Source organism: Venturia canescens, chromosome 6 (genome assembly GCF_019457755.1).
Source record: "Venturia canescens isolate UGA chromosome 6, ASM1945775v1, whole genome shotgun sequence".
Taxonomy (NCBI): Eukaryota; Metazoa; Arthropoda; class Insecta; order Hymenoptera; family Ichneumonidae; genus Venturia; species Venturia canescens.
Genome location: NC_057426.1, coordinates 16365636 through 16390169, shown reverse-complemented (window position 1 = coordinate 16390169; position 24534 = coordinate 16365636). Strand labels below are relative to the sequence as shown.

General features: G+C 42.3%; 2 protein-coding genes across 2 annotated transcripts in view; one reads left to right on the top strand and one right to left on the bottom strand.

Annotated features, from left to right (window-relative positions):
• Window positions 1-24534, bottom strand: part of LOC122411878 (titin homolog) — a 1333995-nt gene that overhangs the window by 901523 nt on the left and 407938 nt on the right. The window lies entirely within an intron of this gene.
• LOC122411882 (uncharacterized) lies at window positions 23482-24389 on the top strand. Its single transcript, XM_043420963.1, has 2 exons — window positions 23482-23879; window positions 23971-24389. The coding sequence occupies exons 1-2, from the start codon at window positions 23799-23801 to the stop codon at window positions 24277-24279; spliced, it is 390 nt and encodes a 129-aa protein (XP_043276898.1). The 5' UTR covers window positions 23482-23798; the 3' UTR covers window positions 24280-24389.

Sequence of the window (24534 nt, the reverse complement as noted above, 5' to 3'; positions counted from 1 at the left end):
GTCAGGTTGCGATCTTTACGATCCCAGTATTTGCAGTCGTCGATGGACTCGGGAATACTTTTGCAATACACAGCGAGTTTTCAGCGATGAAACAATAGACGATGAAAATATTCCCAGCGTAACAGTTTCTTCGAAACTTTCAAAACGCTATGTTTCTACTGAAAATCAGCGTTATCGGATAATGCGTGATATTACTAGCGAACTTAATAAACTAGGCAGCGAGGTCACCGGTAATATCTTCCTTGGGCGAGTTAAGTTACTAGAAAAAATACGAAAAGCCTGGTCAGAAAATCGCGAATTCCAGAGTTCACCGATATCGATGGAAGAAGTTTCCGGTTTTTCTACGAGTACTCCAGTATCGTCAAGTCTTCCATGTGATTTCAATTTTGACGATGGTTTTAATTTGGGTTCGAGTAAAGATTTACTTTTTCATGAAATTGACGTGAATCAGAATACTGTCAAAGGAAGAAATGATGATGACAATGTCAGTGGAGTAGAATATGACAGAACTAACGGAAACGCGTGTTTAGTGGGAGTTAACCGAAATCGCTCAGAGCGGAATCGCGATTTAGAAAACCTTACGGTTCCCTGTGCTTTAAAACGGAGGGGACGTCCGAAAGGGTCTGAGAAAACCGTCATTGGGTTGCGCAAGAAACGTCGTGTGCCTGCAGGAATTAAACAACGGCCGTTTTTTAAATTGAGTATTAATGAAAGAGCCCTTGTTATTTTGAAATGGGTGGTTGATGATAAAATTGCATACTCAGCAGTTTATCATGGTAAACATATCCAGGAAGAGTCTGTGGAATCGAACCCGGACGCAGTTTGTGATTCAATTATCGATGACGATATCAATATCTTGTCAATGAAAAAGTATTTTTCTGGGGATGCATGGAGAGTCGTTGAACAGATTCTGGAATGTAAACGGAAAAATGATGTCTTTTTATGCGCTGTATGTGCTGTTGATTTGGATACTACTATTGACGAATCTTCATCGAATTGCAAATTTTCTATACGCTGTGATTATTGTGTATTATGGTATCATGTGGGATGCGTTGGATTGAAAAAACCACCAAAATCGAAGTTGTGGAAATGTAATAGATGCTAAATGGGAGAATCATTTATTTCTCTTTACTTTCAGTTGCTCTTTTGCTCATTTATGAGAATATTATAATAAGCGTCAAGCATATTTTTTGTTGAATCGAAAAATTATTATTTGTTTAAGAATATTGTGATGAACCTATTTTTAAGGTTAAAGCTTTAATAAAGTTAGATTACAACCTTTCAATGATGCATTTGATTGACTTATTATTATCATGATTTGTGATTGTTTTAGTAATTTCATCGTTTAAATTGTTGCAAAAATTAATGGTTTCGGAAAAAATGGATGTACTACACTTAATGGGTAAATATTTACTTTATTCACTTTTATTAAAAAGCATGGAAAATTATTTTTCAAGTATTTTTATCAATAAAAAATAATATCGCGATCAATTTTAGGGAGGGGGAAGGTACACAAACCAAAAAAAAAAATTTTGAAAAAGTCCGAAAGAAATTTCAGTTTTTTCGCTATATTCAAAGATGTTCTAGACGTTTAATGGTTAATTTGAAGACTACATGGATGGCAAACGTTGCGCTCCTTGGCTGGGCTACTCTGGGGTTTTTGACCTTAAAATTCGTCTTTCCGGCGCGAAGCGCCGGGAAGACCCACCCATGTACATTCCAAGAATACAAAAAAAGGTTCAAAATTTTTTTTTGCTTTTTGTACCTTCCCTCTCCCTAAAATTGATCGCGGTATTATTTGTTATTGATAATAATGCTGGAAAAAATGTTAAGACTATTTTTAGTAAAAGTGAATAAAGTAAATATTTACCAAAGTTTTTGCTCTCCAGATGCAGATGATATATTACGTAACTAAACCATGTTCTCGTGCTTTACGAGGAAATTGTAGTGCGCGTTACTCCATGACAGTTAGCGATATGCCAAAATGATATTAGTCATTTGATATAATATTAGTCAAAATGACTATTAAAATTTTTAAATAATTAATAACAGGAGTATCACATAATCTTTTTTTTTTCCAAGTTTTAAAATCAAGTCTTTTTTTTCGGGTTATGTTCTCAGTAAAATTTTTTACATGAATCAATTTTCCGATAGATCTTTTGCCAAAACCTTTCGCAAAACGGCTCGCGTTAAAACGTAACACACGCTGGACTGAATATTCGGACTAATAAGGGTTACTTAATCGTCCATACACGTTTGTCTGTATGATTTTCAACATGGACGGACGATTAATGTATTCTTATTCGTCCGATGGTTTTCATGGACACTCAGACTGGATGTTCGGACGAATAAGGCTTGCTTAATCGTCCATACACGCTTGTTTATACGATCTTCAACATGGACGGATGATTAATGTATTCTTATTCATCCGAAGGTTTTCTTAGACACTCAGACTGGATTTTCGGACGAATAAGGCTTGCTTAATCGTCCATACACGCTTGTTTATACGATCTTCAACATGGACGGACGATTAATGTATTCTTATTTATCCGAAGGTCTTCTTGGACACTCAGACTGGATGTTCGGACGAATAAGGTTTGCTTAGTCGTCCATACACGCTTGTTTATATGATTTTCAACATGGACGGACGATTAATGTATTCTTATTCATCCGAAGGTTTTCTTAGACACTCAGACTGGATTTTCGGACGAATAAGGCTTGCTTAATCGTCCATATACGCTTGTTTATACGATCTTCAACATGGACGGACGATTAATGTATTCTTATTCGTCCGATGGTTTTCTTGGACACTCAGACTGGATGTTCGGACGAATAAGGCTTGCTTAATCGTCCATACATGCTTGTTTATACGATCTTCAGCATGGACGGACGATTAATGTATTCTTATTCGTCCGACGGTTTTCTTGGACACTCAGACTGGATGTTCGGACGAATAAGGTTTGCTTAATCGTCCATACACGCTTGTTTATACGATCTTCAACATGGACGGACGATTAATGTATTCTTATTCGTCCGACGGTTTTCATGGACACTCAGACTGGATGTTCGGATGAATAAGGCTTGCTTAATCGTCCATACACGCTTGTTTATACGATCTTCAACATGGACGGACGATTAATGTATTCTTATTCGTCCGACGGTTTTCATGGACACTCAGACTGGATGTTCGGACGAATAAGGCTTGCTTAATCGTCCATACACGCTTGTTTATACGATCTTCAACATGGACGGAAGATTAATGTATTCTTATTCATCCGACGGCTTTCTTGGACATTCAGACTGGATTTTCGGACGAATAAGGCTTGCTTAATCGTCCATACACGCTTGTTTATACGATCTTCAACATGGACGGACGATTAATGAATTCTTATTCGTCCGACGGTTTTCTTGGACACTCAGACTGGATGTTCGGACGAATAAGGTTTGCTTAATCGTCCATACACGCTTGTTTATACGATCTTCAACATGGACGGACGATTGATGTATTCTTATTCACCCGACGGCTTTCTTGGACATTCAGACTGGATGTTTGGACGAATAAGGCTTGCTTAATCGTCCATACACGCTTGTTTATACGATCTTCAACATGGACGGACGATTAATGTATTCTTATTCGTCCGACGGCTTTCTTGGATACTCAGACTGGATGTTCGGATGAATAAGGCTTGCTTAATCGTCCATACACGCTTGTTTATACGATCTTCAACATGGACGGATGATTAATGTATTCTTATTCATTCGAAGGCAATGGGTTTTAAATTGAATAATTGAATTTTGCTCATATAATAGATCTCTGCATATTTCCATCTATCCTTTAATTTATTATTACCAATTTATTTTATTTCCACTATTTAAAAATATATTCATGATATTTTGTGTGATTTTTGTTTGTAGAAAAGATAAACTCATTTTTGTACTGTTTTCGGACGATTAAGCAATACTTATTCATCCGTCTGGTCGGACGAGTAGCCACAGCCTTTTTTATTTACTACTCCAATTAAAATATATCACCCTCCCAGTTAGTAATTTTAAGTCAACGTGAAAACGAGTGAGGTCGAACGCGAGAGAGAGAGAGAGAGAGAGAGAAGCATAAGAAAATTACCTGCACCATCCGAGGGAAAGGACTGTGTAAAGGGAGTGAACGAGAGAGGGGCGAGATACATAGAAAAGGAAAAACTCAGGGGCATTTTTCCTTTTTTTCATTTCATTTTATTGCACTAGCATCAATTCATGAATTCTGGCTATCGTCGAAACCGAGCCATTTTACAAATATCTTATTGCCACGCCTCTTAACTACTTTTTCTGTGAGATAAATATCAGGATATTTCACCTTTAAAAGTTCATGCTCATAAAAACCGCCGGCAATGACCTCGTCTTGGTAATCTTTTAAATGGTAAGTTATTGGGTTAGTTCTTCTTACACGGGAGACGATAAATATTTCAGTTGTCCAATTTGGTGTATAACCTTTATCGAAAACATTTTTAAACTTACTTATACGCACTTTATCACCTATTTTAAGTTTTGCTCGTTTTTCACCACCTCTATTCGGTTATAAACGCTATGTAAAAGTCGTTCTTCATTTGCGATGTTAACATCTTTCGGCTTCATTTTTATCGTACTATGAATAGTATTATTATAATTCTTAATTAAAATACTAAGAATATCTAACCGTTTCCAATTGCCGCGAAAACTAAATTGTAGCCACATTTTATTTTTGAGTGTGCGATTGAAGCGTTCGCAAATCGAAGCTTTTAAATTGCTAAATGTTGAATATAAATTTATATTATATTTTTTCATTAAATTCTTAAAGTCCATATTGTAAAACTCTTTGTCACGGTCGACATGGAGATTTTTCGGTATACGTCCTTTGTGGAAAATTGATTCCATAGCGGCGGTGACATCTTTCCCACGCTTACTCTTCAACGGTGCGGCCCAGGCGAATTTGAAGAAAATATCGATGACGGTAAGTAAAAATTTATACTTGGAGTTGTATTGTGCGTATACGGTCATATCCACAAGATCAGCTTGCCAAGTCTCATCCAGGCCGCGTATATCCACTCGTTGACGTGGATATTTTCGTCAAGCTGGCTTATGCAGCTCCTCCACCACGGCACGCTTCTTATCACTCATTTTCTCTCGTCAGTCGCAACACGTCTTACCACATTTTCATGATTGAGTATTGTTATCTTTTTCTTCGATCGTTTCACTTCAGTTTGATTGTAAAATTTTAAAGTCACTTTTAAGCTTTGCAACTGCACTTTCCAAATTTTGCATGTCCTTTAACAGGATGGGGAGATCATCTTTTATTTGCTTCGCGATCGCATTTTTCAAATCTTTCATCTCCTTGCGTACAGTGCTGAGATCTTTTACACGCTTCTCTAGAGCAGCCACATTCGATTCGCACCTTTGCGTCGTTATATGAGTCACACTATGAGTTATAGAATGAATGTGTTTACTTAATACACCGAGTGTTACAATATCTCTGGCATTTATTGGGTTGCCAACGTTTCCTAATCGTTTTCGTTCCAAATGAAAATGACCGTCTGGAGTTTTATTGAATCCAACACCGGGTTTACCCGGAGGACCTGCACCACGTCTACTCAACTTTCATCCAAACACATCGACTGTCATGTTAGGAATGCGGATGAAAGCAAGCCCTCACATGTTAATAAATGATTTCAGCTTCGCGCAATTCTTCAATAATTGAAATAATTTCATTCGCATGCGATGAGTTTCCGGCTGCATGCCATGCGAGTAATAAGCGAAGACGATCCACTAGTTCATTCGGATCGTCCCAATGCACGTAGTCGATAGAGGTATGCTTGCGTGCCACCTTATACTTGGGCAGACCAACACTATCACCCCCACCACCTTTTTTATATCCACCATTGCTATGCAGCATACTGGATATATAATTTTTGAATTTATTACTTTTATCATGGCGTACTGCACCATTACGTTTATAAAATTTTCTATGAGCATTCGTTGAAATAATAATTTTTTGATATTTCTCCAAGTCATTTGGTGTTAAATATTTGAGCTCAGGCTTTTTTTAAACAATAATTCGATCAAACCAATACTTTTTGGATACTTTTCCGCTCCAACTGATATATGATCGAGTTCAAAATGAATTGGTGAATTGCCAATCATCAATTTATTCTGAGCGAGATTTCGTACACTATACAAGCAGTCTAATTTCGTCTTGTTATTTCCACGTAGTAAACTCAAATATTCATTTATCAACTCATCAACATCTTTAGATGATTCATCATCATCATCATCATCATTATTATTATTAGTTAAGGGCATCAACAATTACATCATGCCATTCATCATCATCATATTTTGGAGAAATGTTATGTAAAATGTTGTCTTGTATTTCTTCAAAGATTTGAGGCTCCTCTTCACCCCTCTTCTCCACCATAACATTCACACGTTCCTTCTTAATTTTATCTTTTGGATTTTTCGTATATGACACTAGCTCTTCTAACGGTTCAACAATTGGTTTAAATACATCGTGCATTTTCTGCTGAGCACTGTCTCGTCCACTTTTTAACATTCGATGTTTCCGTCTGATTGCATCACTTGCCTTGCCAAGTTCACTCAATACAGCCTTCTCCTCTAAAAGTTCTTTGCGCTTCATGTTGACACAAGTAAGTCAGACTTTAGACTGTCTTATAAAATCCAGGGGAATAATTATTTATCATCATCATCATCATCGACAGTGAGGAAAGAATCTAATCCCCTTCTATATCTTCCAGAATTCAACTCATTGTCCTTGTCAATCGTGATGAATCCATACTTGTCCGATTTCCAACACTTTATACACATGTTTTTGAAGCATGCAGAAGTCATATCGGTATTCACATGATCATTATACGCATGTTTGAGGTTCATATCGTCTTGCTTGAATAGCACAACAAAATTTGCATTATCTCTCACAAGATGTTTCGGGATACGCGTGTACGTTTGACATAGATAAAAACTGTCTACAATCTCATGTCTCCCCATGGAAAAAAATGCCCGCATATTATTCTGCTTTTCACATGCTATATCGTCAAAGATAAATATTGAGTTTTGTCGAGCATCATTTGGTGGAATGACTTGTTCATGCTCGTTGAAAGGAAAAAATTTCACTCCATCCACGGGTTGAACCATTTGCTCAAGCAATCTATATTTTGGCTGCTTCAACGATTTGGAGTAGAGATAAATGTTTTCAAATCTCAGACCATTTCGATGTATTAGTAGCATGAGTAATGCATTAGTCTCTCCACAATTCGATGGTCCACAAAATACGGCGCGAATACTGTCGGGTAGTAGATTTCCATGACGCTTCTTCACACCCGCACCCGCTCCAACGATGAATTCATCGAAATTTACGATAGGGAGTTGACCGCCGCCACCACCACCACTACCACTACCTGAAACTTGTTTCTTGGGCACCATCTCATACGCGACTAATTGAAAACCCTATAAATACATCATCAAAAGACTCGGTAGAGTCTCGGGACAAGTACATTGACAGCCCTGTCGTCTGCTGGCCCGAGGCTCTTGCCGAGTATACTTTCTCTGAATAAAACGATTCGCCGTGGTGGGGGTAAAATTGGCAAGTGATTTTTTTGAATTACCGAAGTTATGAGTCATCTGAGGCTTTGAAAATTGAACTTTCAGCTAATTAAGAAATTCTCTTTAGATTGCGCCCAAAATCAACACGATCGGTGGCGTAATTGCTGAGAAAAAACTTTGCACGGGCTCAAGATTATGCAAAAGTTATTGACACATCACGAGTTCGACGTATATGTATACGCGTTTTGACGTAGTTAGTAGTAGTAGAGTTGTTGCCTCTACGCATTCTGATTGGCTCAACGATGTCGGCTCCTCCAGCTGCTAGGCCGACCGCGGGTGAGGCTCAAGTGTTAGAAGGCCTAAAATAGTGAACAGGCATTCTGTATATCTATATATGCGTTATACAGAATGCCTGTTCGCCATTTTAGGCCTTCTAACTATTGAGTCTTACCCCGACCGCGCTCAGACTCCGTGAATATTATATTATATATATATATATAAACCATGTGTCAGTTTTCGATCATCGTATAAACAAACAGAGTTTTGACATTATGGAATGCGTGTGGGATAAATAAACAAAACTTTCGTCATCTAACGAAGTGCATAGTACTAAAACCTGTGGAATGCTAAACTAAACCGGTATAAAAGCAGTCGCGTAAATGTAGTCTGTGATCTGTGTGTGAAAAAGAATAAAATAAAAATGAAATGCATGTCGACGAAACTTTTTAAGATTTCATTAATTCGTTTGACTGAAAATAAGTTTATCATTTATATCATTTGTAAATAGGTTATATGTTATCAATACATCGATACGCACATCCGAAACCACCTGAAACTTGTTTTCATACTGAACGTCATTTTGACAGGTGAGGTTATAATCCCCAAAGTGCTGTTGTGTGCAGACTCTAATTAATAAATGAAAATGGTTAGTGAAAAGTGGTTAATATTTATTTTGTTAAAACTTGTGGTATACTAAACCGGTATAAAAGCGGCCGCGTAAATGTAGACTATGATCTGTGTGTGCTAAAAAATATAAAAAAATGCGCGATGCATATGTCAATGAAACTTTTCAAGATTTCATTATTTCGTTCGATTGGAAATAAGTGTCGACTGATATAATCTTTCAATTAAACCAGAGTTCGCGGAATATTGTCCAGTGTAAATATATCATCAGTTGCGTGATAACATATCATATGTAATAATGTAGGTCATATATACGAGTTCTCTTTGATAGCTGTGTGGTAACGAACCGGCCGGGGTTTGACGTTACGAAGTGCAGGACAAATGTAACAAACGTTCGCATAGTTAGTGAATAATATAAATAAGGCAAATCAGTTTATCAAAAATAGGTCTGGAAGTTGTAAGGAAAAATGTTCGTCAACCTATAACGTCAAATTTTGTTTTTGCGATCTGAAATATTATGGTTGATATTTAATAAAACAAGAACATACAGAACTGTTAGTATATATAATGTGAGAAACTCCAATCGAATAAATGTTTTCTAATTTATTTCTTGTGTCATCATTATTTTTGAATATTCCCATATTTTGCTTCCTATTGAGTTTGGCTCTGCTCTATCCGATCCTTGTTTTGACTCCATCGGTTTGCAGCGGATGGATACATATTATTAATTGGTTTCCTAATATGTGTCCTATGATTTTCTAATATTTCTTCATGCTGATTGTGGTAACGTAATTCAAGTGGTTTCCGACTATGATCATCAATCGCACATTTTGTATATCTGATTCTCAAAACAGTTTCTGGTGTTGATATAAGTGTAATTATACTTTTTCCACCTGGTCTGTCGAGTAATAATTTTTGAAACTTGTTCCAAAAAGTCTTTGGATGTTTTTTTTGCTGTCAGTATGAAAAGTTGAATCTTCGGAATGCGGTAGGCAAACACAAATTTTGACAACAATACTTATGAAATAACGTGTATGTTGAGTATTCCTACTCCGCAAACTGCAAATGTGGAATTATTGGTGAAAACATTCACTACGATATGTCTACAGTTGCTCAGTTTTGGATGCGATTGAGTATAATGCCTGCCAACATCATGGAAACCTACAGAATTTCTAAATGTTATGTGCGCTATGTCATTTTAATGTAACATCATGACTTTAACAACTTTTCTCTATAATACTATAAATTTGGATCATTGAAATACAGCAAAAATCTTCAAACTATAAAATTTATATACTTTACCATTCATTTTACTTTTTGACTCTCACTGTAATATAAATATGAAGTGAAAAATTCATTAGAAAAGTCTTCAGTTGCTCATTTATGGATGGATTTGAAATTGCTGTTTTCCAAACTCATTGCGCAGATACATTGAATCGCAGCAGATACCTGCGAACTTTGAAATTTCTGTGGATAAATATATGTGCTAAGTATCACCTCCTATCTTTGATTATGGTAATATGTAATGGAACTTGATTCAGCAAGTTTTAAAGTGTTTCTTTTCAAATAGTATTGAAGTTTGTATTACTGCGGTATGGAGCGAATACTTTCAAACTTTGATATTTTTGTGTCGCAGCATGTGTGCCAATCATTTTAATTTTTTACTCCAACCGTAACATGTAATTTCAAAAATTCATCACAAAATTTTTCAGCTTTACTATTTAACTTAATTATCCTTTTTCTAAATTCCATGCTAAATTTCTGATTTTCTAAATTTATTTCTAAATTATCCTGAAATGAAATTGTTTTCCTCCACAACCAATGCAGGTACCTTAAACGTCTTTGATTTCCGCTGCTCTGTTGAATTAAGTACGCTCAGTTGTGTTTGCTTCTTTGAGTTCTGACATAATAAATGTTTCCAGGTGCCTTTTTTCTGCAACTATCAACCTGTAGATAATTGGATCTCAGCGGTCACTTGCAAACTTTGGAAATATATTTCATGGGGGCATGTTTTGGATGACATGAAAATGTCTAGATTCAGAATGCACAAACGACATTTAAAAATGGCCAATTCTGTTGTATTTGTTGTGTCTCGAATTTGATCTATCTTTCCTCTGTTCCTTTCTTTTTTCTAACGTTATAAGCCAGAAATCATATCTCAGCTCGCAATACGCATTGCTACATGCTCTTGAGTTCGCAATGGACAAAACATATTAGAAGACAAGGGAAAAATCGCCAAAGTCCAAGGACAGACCTGTGACGAAATATTTTCAGTACAATTTGGACGAAAAATAGGTCTTTTTTCGTAGAAACCAACGTTATAAGCCGAAAATCATATCTCGTCGAGCATATATCATATCTCGTCGAATCATACCTCGAATCAAATAACAAGTAAAAAATAAAAAACCGAAAAATCGGTTTTGAAATCATTTTGGAAACCGATGCCTCATTCTTCTTATGGGTGGGGATCAAATATTGGAATGACTAAAATTTCGAACAGCTAAAATCTCGAATTTATAAACTTCGAATGATAATATGGAGACGGATAGATTTGACTAGAGCTTTGAATGCCGAAAATAAATAAAGCAGAAACTGCAAGGTTCGGAGAACGTTTACATCGAAAATAGAATGTAACAATCGCCCATAGGACGATGATTAAAATATCGATTTTTCGAAAATTCGACTATCACTCTTTCGATTCATAAATTACTACAGTCAGCGATACTGTGAAAATTCACTTTTTTTCCAAAATATAATAACGAAATACGAAATATTACTGAGGTCGAAATACTGAAACACCAAAAAGTCGAACAGTCAAAATAGCGAAACGTTAGAAAGTCGATCGATCAAAATAAAGAAATCCAGCAGAGCTCCAAATACACGCGTCTCACTCACTCACTTACTCAGACCGGTGATCTCCCGTTTTAAACATCGCCATTTTGACTTTCGCCTTTTCGAGCCATCGCTATTCTGCATATCCAAGTTGTATAGGCTCGAAAAATTCACTTTCGATTTTTTGCTACTCTATATTCTGGTCTGTCTGTAAAACAATTACTGTCCATTTTGAATTCGAAAATATGAACTTTTGACATTCGGATGGTCTGTTAAAATTGCATTCGAAATGAAAACTATCGAAATATATATTTTCGGGTAAATATGAATTCAAAGAAGGATGTTTTGATTAAACGCGCAATCTGCTGAATAGTTGATCGGTAATAAGAATTTCGAATAACTTATTTTTCTCCAAACTGATATCACAACTTTTAAAATTTCGAAATATCGACCGTTCCACAATTCAGTTATTCGACATATTGAACCCCACCCCTTCTTATTAGATTCGAACAGCTAAATCAACTGAAAAAAATTCCATCTAATTTACGTGCGGCATTAAAATTTATTATATTAATTCGAGGCCAAGTATTTTCTAATGAATTGAAAAAAGTTTCCACTTGAATTACGTGCAGCATTAAAATTTATGATATCAATCGGTGGACAAGTATTTTATTAGTAACTCGGAATTGGAGCTCGAATCGGGTAGCAAAAAATTCTTGGAATTGGAGCTCGAATCGGGTAGCAAAAAATTCTCAGAGTTCGAGCTCGAATCGTTTAGCAAAAAATTCTCGGAATTGGAGCTCGAATCGGGTCGCAAAAAATTCTCGGAATTGGAACTCAAATCGTTCTGAGCTATAATCTTGGAGGTTAGACCAACAAACTCATTTATATGATAGGCATATAGAATGCCAACGCGGGCAACGGGGGTCCAGGGGGCGGAGCCCCCGGCGGGGGTGGAGGGGGCGTCATTGACATTCATGGCGGTAAGAAATACCGTCTATATCACAAAAAATAGAGTTAAGGCCCGCAACGTATATTACATAGGCCCGGGGTTCAACGTTCTTAGCAACGACGTTGCACTTTTGGCCACCGCTCGGCACCTCGTAATTAATGGCGAGTACGTGTCATTAATTATCACCGATTGTTTTTGCAAGGAGTCTGGTGTAGGTGGTAAACGAATAATAAATACGCCGGTGGTGCGAGTAAAATAGTGAGGAATTTATTGTTCCGCTGTTCTATGTTAAAGTACAGTATTTGCCCGACAATTAGTGCGATTAAGCCCGATGATGAAAATGGCGAGTGGACCCGGTGTTCGTCGAGCACGTGCGAGACGAACAAGATGAACGACCGAAGCGTGCTCGTGAGAAAGAACCCGATGACTTTTAGAGATATACCGTTAAAATGAGTCCGAGAGAATGTTCCGTTAAATGCGCAGAGTCCGTATAATGATTTGAACCGAAAATGAATAAGAGAACCCGAATTTGATACCGAAAACTGGTGAGAAGGTGAGATGCAGTGATTAGCCGTATTGCACGCTTCAGCGACCGGATCAAGACTGAGGCATCAATCATGGAGACCGATGATGAAGCCCCGCGCACATGCGCGGTGTGCTTCCCCGGTCCCGTGCTAATTACTGCCCAGGAGGTGGCGACGCCCCCCGTGAGCGCGTGAAACGAGCACCCGGCTGCTCTGATTGGACGCGCCCAAAATGTCCGAACCCGCGAACTGTCGACGCCAGCGGCGGAGCGCGAGAGTCCGGCCCGAATTCTCTCGCGCTACCGTCGAGGCCTCGCTCAATCCTGAACATTCCGCTCGCCATCGGCAGCAGTGCTGTCGATTGATCCCAGTTGAGGCACTGGCAAGAGTGCCAGTTTGGTGATAGGCCGTGTGAGTGTAGTCGTCGCCGTTTTGAGAGTAACCACCCGTGTGAGCCCGTCCTTTCCCGGATGTAGTTGTGTGACCCGTGCCCGTGGCCACTTTGTGGGTGACGTGTTTTCGTTCATGAGTAGAACCATAGACCCAACCCGGATGTCGTGACTCCGATGATGCCATTTTGATATAGCCTGCTGCCGTTGCAGGTATCCCGATGACCAATGCTCCCAATAGTATTGAACCCGTTCCTGGAGCCATTGCCACCGTGTGAGGCGACCTTGAGGCACATCCCGTAATGAGGGCTCAGGAATGGAGGTGAGTGTGTCCCCGATGAGAAAATGCCCAGGGGTGAGAACCGAATAATCATCCGGGTCATCCGACAGAGGCTCTAACGGCCGCGAGTTGAGTATGCCCTCAATTTGTGTGAGAAGAGTCGTAAATTCTTCAAACGTGAGACTGGCATCCCCAATCGTCCGCCGGAGATGATACTTGACCGATTTTACTGCGGCCTCCCATTTTCCGCCCATATGAGGTGCCCCCGGTGGGTTGAACACCCATTTAATCCCGTCAGTTGCCCCAGTGTGCTGAATGAGTTCGGATTCCCGTGTACCCGTTTTGAATAATTGTCGTAGCTCCGCTGCTGCACCCTGAAAGTTGGTTCCGCAATCACTTTGGATCGTGTGCGGAATCCCGCGTCTGCCCGTGAACCGTCTGAGTGCTGCGAGGAACCCGTCCGTGGTTAAATCTGTAACAACTTCAAGGTGCATAGCGGAGGTAGCGAAACAAACGAAAATGCACAACCAGCCTTTGTGACATTTGCTCCCACGCCCGCGCCAGCTTTTGAGTGAAACTGGCCCCGCGTAGTCGACCCCCGAGAAGAGAAACGGCCTTGCCGGCGTAACCCGTGAGATTGGCAACTGACCCATTAGTTGCTGTGCCTTGAGCGCCCGGAAGCGCGCGCACCGCACGCAACGCAAAATGTATGAGCGTACTGGCCCACACCTGCCGATGATCCAGCAGCTCTGCCATAGATAAGCCAAAGTGAGTTGAGTCCCGCCGTGGAGAGTGCGCTCGTGGGCATCAGCGATGAGAAGTGCCGTAAGTGGTGAGTCCCGAGGGAGAATGACTGAGTGCTTGCAATTAGGTTGTAAGGCTGAGTGCTTCAGCCGTCCTCCCACCCTGAGAATGCCTTGATGATCTATGAAGCCCGTTAATCGCGTGATCGGATGCGATTTCGGGAGAGTGTAGCCCAATGTGAGTGTTTTAAGCTCTGAAGTGAAGTATGCTCCCTGAATGGCTTTCACCCAATAAAGCCGTGAGTTCTCCAGGTCTCCCGGTGTGATGTTGGCTGAACCCGATGTACCGTCGCCCGCTCTTTTCAGGTTTGTAATCACCTTGAAGAGCCATGAGGTGATTCGCAACAACCGTGTGAGAGATGAGTATTTCAAGATGAGATCGTAAACCGGTGAGGGTGATGTTGCGAGTGAGAGTGTAAGACCTGGCCGCTCTTCGAGCGCCGCTGCGTCCCCCGTCCCGATGCGTTGAGTTGGCCAATGGAATGAGTCTTTTGCTAACCAGTGAGGCCCGTCCCACCATCATGAATGTCGCGCGAGTTGTGAGATGGTTAGCCCCCGTGATGCGCAATCCGCTGGATTGTCCCGACCCGGTGTGAATCTCCATTGGGCCCGTGGCACGAGCTCCTGTGCCAGTGATACCCGATTCCGAACAAAATCCTTCCACCGTGAAGGATGAGAAGTGACCCAAGTGAGCGTTACCATTGAGTCCGTCCATAGGTATACCCGTGAGTCATCAAGGCCCAGCACGTTTTGCACGTGGTGTGTGAGTTTAGCAAGCAGCACCGCTGCTGCGAGCTCCAACCGAGGAATTGTGAGCCGTTTGATCGGTGCGACCTTAGTCTTAGCGCAGACTAGTGAGACCGTGGTTTGATTACCCGCGCCCGAAACCCGAACGTACACAGCTGCGCCCATTGCTAGTTGAGATGCATCCGAAAACCCGTGTAGTTCGACCGATGTACCCGTTGCGATGTTGAGCCACCGCGGTACCGAAACCGTCCCGAGATGCGATAGTTCCTGCCGAAACGCGACCCAGGAGTTGCGAACTTCCGTTGACACGAGGTCGTCCCAATTTAACTTTTCTAACCAAAGCCTTTGTAAGAGAACTTTGGCTCGAATCGTTACCGGTGAGAGAAAACCCAATGGATCGTATAATTGTGCGATCTCCGAGAGAATGATGCGTTTCGTGATCCCGTCCCCGGCTGTGTACTTGTGAACCGTGAATTTGAACACGTCCGTGGGAGGAAGCCATGCGAGACTAAGGACTTTTGTCTCACATTCTTCAAATACCCGAGCGTTTTCCGTTGAGGAGGTCGCCCCGACTGCCGTGAGAAGCTCCGGATGATTGCTCTGCCACTTGGCCAGAGGAAAGCAGCCCGCTGTACAAATCCCGATGAGTTGCTCCGCTTGCGTGATGAGATCTGCGAGCTGGTCAGCACCGCCGTAAATATCGTCCACATATCGCCCCTTTGTAAGAGGGGCGACAGCTTCGGGATATTTCCCGCCCTCATCTGTAACCAGTTGATCCAGGGCCCGTCCCGCGAGAAATGGTGCTGACCGAGTACCGTAAGTTACCGTGGTGAGATGGAATGGCACGACCCGCCCGCCCTCGTCCACCCATAAAATGCGTTGTAAATCCCAATCACTTTCGTGAACCCGAATTTGCCGGAACATCTTAACGATGTCGGTCGCGAAGACGAAACGGTGTCGTCTGACCCACAAGAGAACGTCCGAAATATCCCGCTGCAGTTTCACGCCCGTGTGCAGAATGTCGTTAAGCGAAATTCCCGAATCTGTATTGCACGACCCGTTGAATACAACACGTAACTTTGTGGTGAGCACCCCGTGATGCGGCAAGTAGTGAATAGGCCCGAGCGGGGCGTGATTGCCCGAGACTCGAGTCATGTGCCCCAATGATTCGTATTCCCCGAGAAACGTGTCGTAGAGGCCCTTGTAGCTTGAATCCCGATTGAGTTTGCATTGTAGTCGATGGAGACAAGAAGAAGCTGTGTGAAAAGACCCGCCCAATGTCCCCGATGCGGATTTAACCGGCAATCTGACGACGTACCGCCCGTCTGAGTCCCGTTTGTGTGTCGTCAAGAAATGAGTCTCACATTCCTGCTCGTCAGAAGTGAGGTGCGATTCGCCCGAGCCCGAGACTTCTTCCTGTACCCAAAATTGTGTGAGGAGATCCTGAAGCTCCTGATACCCGTGATCCACTGCAGCGTGATGAACCAACCCGGCTGACTGTTGAGAAGAGTCCATAGGACCGAGAACGATCCACCCGAAAACCGTATTCTGTGCAATCGGTGTGCCGTGAGGCCCCCGCCTGATCTGCTCCCGAATGAGTTGCCCATAGATGTCAGCCCAGAGAATTAAATCGATGGACCCTGGTGAGAGAAATTCCGGGTCTGCAAGTGGAAGACCTTGCAGATGAGAAAGTGAGATGTTAGGAGGTGTAAATGAAGGGAGAGTAGGCATTAACTTTGACAAAATGTGAGCTTTTATTGAGACAATGTCCGATGAGTGCATACACCGAAGCTTTACGCTAACCACCCCGCGCGTGTGGTCCGAATGCGTCCCGCCGATCCCGATGATCGGTATTACCGATGCTTCCCGGTGAAGCTTGAGTTGCTGCACGAGAGAAGCAGTGATGAATGTGATCTCCGCGCCACGACGACACGTTGTGCCGACCCAAGCAATTAAAGCACAGCCGCAAGGACTGCACCTTTTCCCGCCGTTGCTCGTTGGTGAGCTCCCGAAATTTGGGGCAGGCGACGATGAAGTGCGCCTGCTGGCAGAGCGAGCATGATTGCTGGCTCCCCGTTGTTGCCGCATGAGCCCTTGCTGACGGCCTTGAGGATGTACCCGGTGCTGATTTGCCCAATCCCGTGTTGCTTCCGCTCCGAGAGTGAGGAGGACCCGTGGAGACAGCAGAGCCCTCAAGAGCCCGAGCCCGATTGGTGAGGAACGCCCGCAATTCTGCCAATTTTGGCTGATTTGGTGATTGGCCCGCTTTTGTTTCCCAGGCGACGCGACTCGAGGTGTCGAGACGTCGCGTGATCGCATACTCGAGAACCCAGTCCCAGTAGTCGATAGGTGCCCCCAGAACCCGGAGTGAGTTGTACGCCTCCGAGACGTCGTGGATGAGGGTGCGAAGATCCCGTGCAGAGTTTGGTGAGATGACCGTTGTGCGAAAAATGCTGTCCAGGTGAGAGCGGATGAGCACCCGTGTGTCGTTGTACCGATCCGAGAGAATCTCCCAAGCCGTTGCGAAAGATTCGGCTTCTATTGCGAGGCTGGCGATGAGTTTCGCCGCCTCTCCCGATGTGGCCGTCCGCAAATAGTGCATACGCTCGACATCAGTGAGCGATGCGTTGTCCCGAACCAAAGATGTGAATAGATCCCGAAATGAAATCCAGGCTGAGAAGTCCCCGGTGAATGTGGGTAGAGAGATCTTCGGAAGATTCTCCCTCCCGATGGCTGCAGCGCCGCCCGATGTGGAAGCTCCCGTTGAGGAAGGCTGAATCTCGTCCCGAAACCGAGAAATGATTGAGGTGATGCGCTGATGCAGGTGGAACGCCTGCGAATATACGTCCCCGGTGACGTATGCTCCCGATAAGAACGCTGGCGTGCACGACTCCGAGATCGCGTCGTGCACCTGTGAGAATTTGCTCCACAGCTCCGTCGACTGCACCCGCAAATTGTCGAGCTGCGAAGGGGTGAAATCCCGTGCGACCGCCTGAGTCACCGTAGTGAGCAGTGACTCCAGGAGTTTTACCCGAGCGTTCTGTGTAGCCACCTTGAGCTCGAGCGGTCCCGTTGCCCGATTACCCGCTCGAGGTGGATTCCGTGTGCCCGGTGACGGTTCCCGGCTGCCCGATCGAGAATTATCCCGTGAGCGTGAGGTCAAATCCCGATTGCCCGCGTCCAGCTCCTGGAGTGAGGCTGCGGGGGAGACGTCCCGCCGCGGTGAGGAGGATCCCGGTGGTCCCGTTGGAGGAGCGACCTCGTGTCCCGTGGGGACGAGGAGAACCAGATGCTCTTCGCCCGGCTCCGATTTTGGGTGTGAGGAGTCCCCGTCCGACATGTTACCTGTTGAGCGCAACCGAATGATAGAACCGTCCGAAAATGCGAGGTATCCGATCCAAATGAAAAAGGGACCCAATTGCTCCCAAAGAATTGCGTGGAGCCCAATAAACCGACAAAAATCCCCAAAAAAACCGGAGGATATTGTCCCGGGGTATGAATGCTGCAGCCCGTATTTTTTGTACAAGCCCGAAATGCTTGAAGAGACGAGGTGGCCCCGAACCCGCCCGACCCGCGCCACCTGTCACCGTTAATCCCGAAAGTGCACAAAATACCGATAAAGCACCCGCGAATTTGTCCAAAATTCGATAACGGAACGTCACTGTAAACCCGAATGCGAAGTGTCACTAATCACTGCAAGAACCCGTGAGAAATGTCCGTTGATTTTGCCCGAAGTCACTGGCCACTCCCGAAAAGTACCCAAGATTGCCCAAAAAGGTGTAAAAAACCGAGTAATTGCCCATAACGGTCATGAGAATTGTCCATGCATTGAGTTTAGCCGATGAGTTGCCGCCGAATGTCCGAATCCCGTGGAAAACCGATAAATTACCGATACGCGGTAATGTGACCGTTACTTTACCGCCCGTGACCCGATGCCAGTGACTGATTATCGACTGCGCAGCGGCGCGCCGCGCCGCGCGGTGAGCGTCCCGAGAATGAGAGCCGAGATCGACGCCAATGTTCCCGCGCGCCGAGAGTGAGAGAGAAAGCGCTACCGCTGAGCCCGCGACCGCACACTTGCTTCACTTCCCGCACTGATGTCCATTTTCCCAAATAAATTGATGAATAAAGTTTGCGAAAAAACTCACCCGAGGTGAAGACTCACTGAGAAAAAACTCGTTGAGATCGAAGAATCGATGAGAGTGCACGGTCGATGACCAAGATGGCCGCCCGTTGAGCTCGAACCACGTGCGAACCACGCCGTGGAGACGAGAATGTTCGAAGTCCCGTTGAGATGCGATGCGCCGTGAAAAGCCCGTTGAAACTGTTCTCACTGAATTTTCACTCGCTTTTTACACCCACTCCTCGCGCACTTACCACCAGATCCGGCTCGAAGGACCAAAATGTTTTTGCAAGGAGTCTGGTGTAGGTGGTAAACGAATAATAAGTACGCCGGTGGTGCGAGTAAAATAGTGAGGAATTTATTGTTCCGCTGTTCTATGTTAAAGTACAGTATTTTCCCGACAATTAGTGCGATTAAGCCCGATGATGAAAATGGCGAGTGGACCCGGTGTTCGTCGAGCACGTGCGAAACGAACAAGATGAACGACCGAAGCGTGCTCGTGAGAAAGAACCCGATGACTACCGTTAAAATGAGTCCGAGAGAATGTTCCGTTAAATGCGCAGAGTCCGTATAATGATTTGAACCGAAAATGAATAAGAGAACCCGAATTTGATACCGAAAACTGGTGAGAAGGTGAGATGCAGTGATTAGCCGTATTGCACGCTTCAGCGACCGGATCAAGACTGAGGCATCAATCATGGAGATCGATGATGAAGCCCCGCGCACATGCGCGGTGTGCTTCCCCGGTCCCGTGCTAATTACTGCCCAGGAGGTGGCGACGCCCCCCGTGAGCGCGTGAAACGAGCACCCGACTGCTCTAATTGCACGCGCCCAAAATGTCCGAACCCGCGAACTGTCGACGCCAGCAGCGGAGCGCGAGAGCCCGGCCCGAATTCTCTCGCACTACCGTCGAGGCCTCGCTCAATCCTGAACACCGATCAAAATTACGAAGTATAAACTCGATTTTAACTCATAAAATCAAGATATTTTCGCGAAATTTGCACTAGTATGACTCTCTTTAATAAAATACAACTTTTTAGCTGTCTTCCAGAAATTTTCGACCGGTTTTACCCATAGAAAAATCGGTTTTTCTACGGAGCGACTTCAAACACGTCCGCACTCCCGCGAGAGAGAGAGAGAGAGAGAGAGAGAGAGAGAGAGAGAGAGAGAGAGATTTATAATTCTCAGAGGATCTATTGTTATACATCTTACTATTTTTCCGTACATTTAAAGGTGGTAATTCGATTTTTACTCGTTGGAATTGATATTGATTTCCATTTTTCTCTCTCATTCATCATGCTGAATCTCATTCGTCTCATTCTGAATGATCTCATGCTGAATGAGGCGTACATGGTTTTTCAAACTAATAATTGTTAAAAATAATTTCAGCAAATAAACTCCTCATAGGCCTGTGCTAGCAGCGACTTCATTGAGCTTTCTATTTTATTAAAAATGAACGATGTCGTGATAATTTCATGTTGTTCCATACAAGGTATGCTATAATTGCTGAATATGATGAGGGCAACGCATTCTCCCATGGAGGGGTAACAGAGAGGATTTGACTGTTCAGTTAATATTTGAAATAATCGGGAGCATAATAATATTGATATTCGTATCAATATCAAATTTATATGTGAGTGTTTACAACTTTTATGTTCAATATTTCACAAATTTTACGATATTATGATTTGTCTAATACAGTATTCTATCATTTTGTATTAATACACTAGATTCCATTGATGCATCGGTGCATCATTCCACTTCTTGCTGATCGGAATTAATATACATTTGATGAGGTAGTGGATATTTTATTTTGTTAATACGACGCAAATTATGATCGCTAAACACGATTGTAGACATGATGAGGGCAACGCATTCTCCCGCGGAGGGGTACACGGAGAGATTTTTATACGAAAAGTTACTATGTAGTCATTGCAGGGTGGAACGAAGTCGTCATTATCAGCAGAAATGATGTTGAAAATATTGAAATATACTGAAACCTTCTCAATTTTTGCAGCAATACATTGTAATTTTATCACTGCACTATATTAGAAGTTATCAATACGCGAAATTTGCGATTGAAGGTTTCCAAATGAACATCTTTTAAACAGAAATTTTTACTCGCAACCGTGGTAAAATTTATGCCTAGCACGAACAGAAAGTTATTCAACTGCGGAACGAGTCACATTTTACAATGTATTTTTAGACGTTTTGTTATGCTTCAAACAAATCCAGATGTGTAATATAAATTTGCACAGAATAATGCTATGTGCAACGCTAGAAAAATCAGAGTAAACATAAGAAAATTTTGAATAATCGTTAACACGTTTGATAATTGCTACGATTTGGGAGGAAACATTGGAATGTAACATCGCAGAATTAACAGCACGTGACCACACACGTAGAAGTTATTACGATTCCATGAGAAAAATATAATGGAACATAGTAAAAATACTAGAGCTTGTCACGACCTTGTAGATTTACTCCGATACGTTGGAAGAAATTACATGGGAACATATTAGTAAAATTTTCAACATCATTTTGCTCCTTGTACATTTTCAATGATACTGTGAGACAAATTACGATGGCCCATAGTAAATTACTTTACTATTATTCCCCCTCCCCACTCGTTTATAGAACTTTGCTCGTTCATGAGCAAGCATTCCATTCAGCGTTCATCGAGCAACGAAAATGACCGTGCGTGGAGCCGGAACAATGTACGCAGCCGAAGTTTTTCAGCAGTTTTCGTCGCATCGATCACCACTTCGATCCGAAAATAAAAATTGACAGCTGGTCGGCAATATAACTATGGAATAATTACAATTACGCAACGTACCGATTACGTACAAGTTGACCGGTCTCGACGGTAACATTTACATTCCTAAGACGTGGATCTAAGATAAAATGAAAAATAATTGTCAGTACAATTTGGTTAGTGTAAGAATTTTTTTGTACATATTTTTATAAATAAAACATACTGTTGTTACGTCCCCGTAGAAGATTTTGAATTGGCAGGGGGTATATGCAACACGGTATTGACTCTTCTTTCGGGTCAAGACACTCAAGTCCTTTACCCAGGGACGAGAGCCACGTCGATTGAGTATGGGAGAGCAAGAATGATATTTCCTTTTTGCGAGTTAGGTTGATTTAGACCCCGATGGCATGCAGGTGATGAACCCTCTGGGGGGTGACGATGTGGTTTGTTGGAATAAAAGTGTACTCACAGGGTTTTTCCTTGGTGGGTTAATCGATGTTACTCTTTATTGGAAGGTACTGGTTGTTCCCTCTTATATTTGCTTTACAATGGTCCGGGTCGAAGCGTCGTCGTAGGTTTCGAGCAGTTACAAATGCTCGCTCCGAGATAGGTTACAATATTTATAATTATATTTATTGTAATTTTAATTGAAATTTCCGCTTTGGTTGAGTCTGAGATATTGAGTGAGCTTACTTTTCGAAAATTTTCTAAGTTCAACTTTGGATAAGAGCCGATGAGAAATTCTGACTAAGTCCTTTTCTTTAATTTATTCGCGGGCGTGGTAACAAAGACTAATTGGATCTTTCTTTTTATCTGTGCTTCCTTGCTGCGCTGCTTCACTGCCTTCTGGGCACTTGCCCCCCGTTTTTATAGGGTTTCCCCCATCTACTTCTTTTCTTCTGATTGGTGGCGCAAAACATGACGTGAGTTTTGCGTCTTGAGGGATGAGCTTTGGAAGTCCTGGGTCGCGCATGTGACCTATTTTCCCATAGCCAATGATTTGCAGATAATGAAAGGAAGGGGTACTCGTGGCCTTCTTGCACATGAACTGAACAACAGTTTTATGTCTTTTCTGGCGCGTGACTCTCAGTGAAGTTGTGTGAGGCTATCCGTGTTGCGCGTTTCTCAGTGAAGTTGTGTGAGTATCCGTGTTGCGCGTTTCTCAGTAAAGTTGTGTGAGTATCCGTGTTGCGCGTTTCTCAGTGAAGCTGTGTGAGTATCCGTGTTGCGCGTTTCTCAGTAAAGTTGTGTGAGTATCCGTGTTGCGCGTTTCTCAGTGAAGTTGTGTGAGTCTATCCGTGTTGCGCTGGGTGAGTCACGTTAGGCGGCCACTTTTGCCTTGCCTTGATAATTTTTATGCGCTGATATGATATTTGTTTTTTCCAAAATGGGAGACTTATTTTTCTGCGTACTACATTTTTCTTACTTTGTATCTAATAGGTTTTTCGTTAGGTCAGGGGTTACTGATCATGATGTAACACCTCCCCCCTTAAGATAGGGCATATGCGTAGCAATGCCCACACATGTCCGCATGTGTTTTTGACTCTGTTTTCGTTTTTGTAAAAATTTCTCCGTTTCTTGATTTATCTGGCTCGTTTCGTTTAGTATATAAGCACTTGGTTAAACATATGATCTCTCAGACTGTGTTTTAGTGTGATTTGGTGAATTCTTCCTTTCGGTAAGTGTTTGTGATTTCTCTCTTATACTTTCCTTATGAATATTTTATAATAAGTATATTTATGTAGGTGTGTATCATGAATAATTATTCGAATGTTAGTATCGTTTAAATTTTCGTGATTCCTTTTCTTCGAAGGCTTACTTCGTGTCTCTCCTCATTTCTACCTTGTCTCTGTACTCTTTTCCTTTCTAAACGTATTTTCCCCTTTTTAGATTACTAACAAATATGCCAAATAAACGTATCTGGACTATGGCGAATCCTGATGCCAATATTGCGTATTGTGAAGATGCGGATTTCATCTATATGGTATTATAGTTTCTTTAACCTTAAATATTATATATATATGTTATTCTTTTAATTATTTTTGCGTAACTTATCCACTATTCTGTTGTTCCAGAGAATAACTCGTGATGATTATGCTGGTCCGGTTGAAAATGTATGGGCCGTTCCTTTTATGAAGCGGCTACACGAAGTATGGAGACGACGAGCTATCTGTCGTCTGTCAGTGTTGAAGCTGTGGCGCGAAGATGCTATCAGTAAAGATTTTGATGCTTGGTCGCTTGAGCACATGCCTGGTGACCTTCTAGGGCTGCGGCGTTTATTTTCCATGAGTCCATTTCCGGGGCTGGTTGAAGATGTGTCCTGGGATCACCTATGGGCTCAACTTGGGCCTCAGTGGTATGACGATGTGGCAAATGTAAGATAGGAAAAAAAACTTGGAAGAGAAAGAAGATAATATATTCTTTCTAATTATGTATATTGTTGCGAGTTATTAAGGCGTCGTATTAAAGCGCATATCGCAGTTTTTCCCTTGTATTTTTGTGCAAGATTCAAATTTTTTTCTTCCTGTATTCGTTAAGAATCTCTCGCGGGATTGGTTGTGCGCTCAGTTGGTCCCTGTATGGTAAATGTGGAATCGTAAACATGTTGCGCCATTGATGATTTGCATTGTTACTCGTCG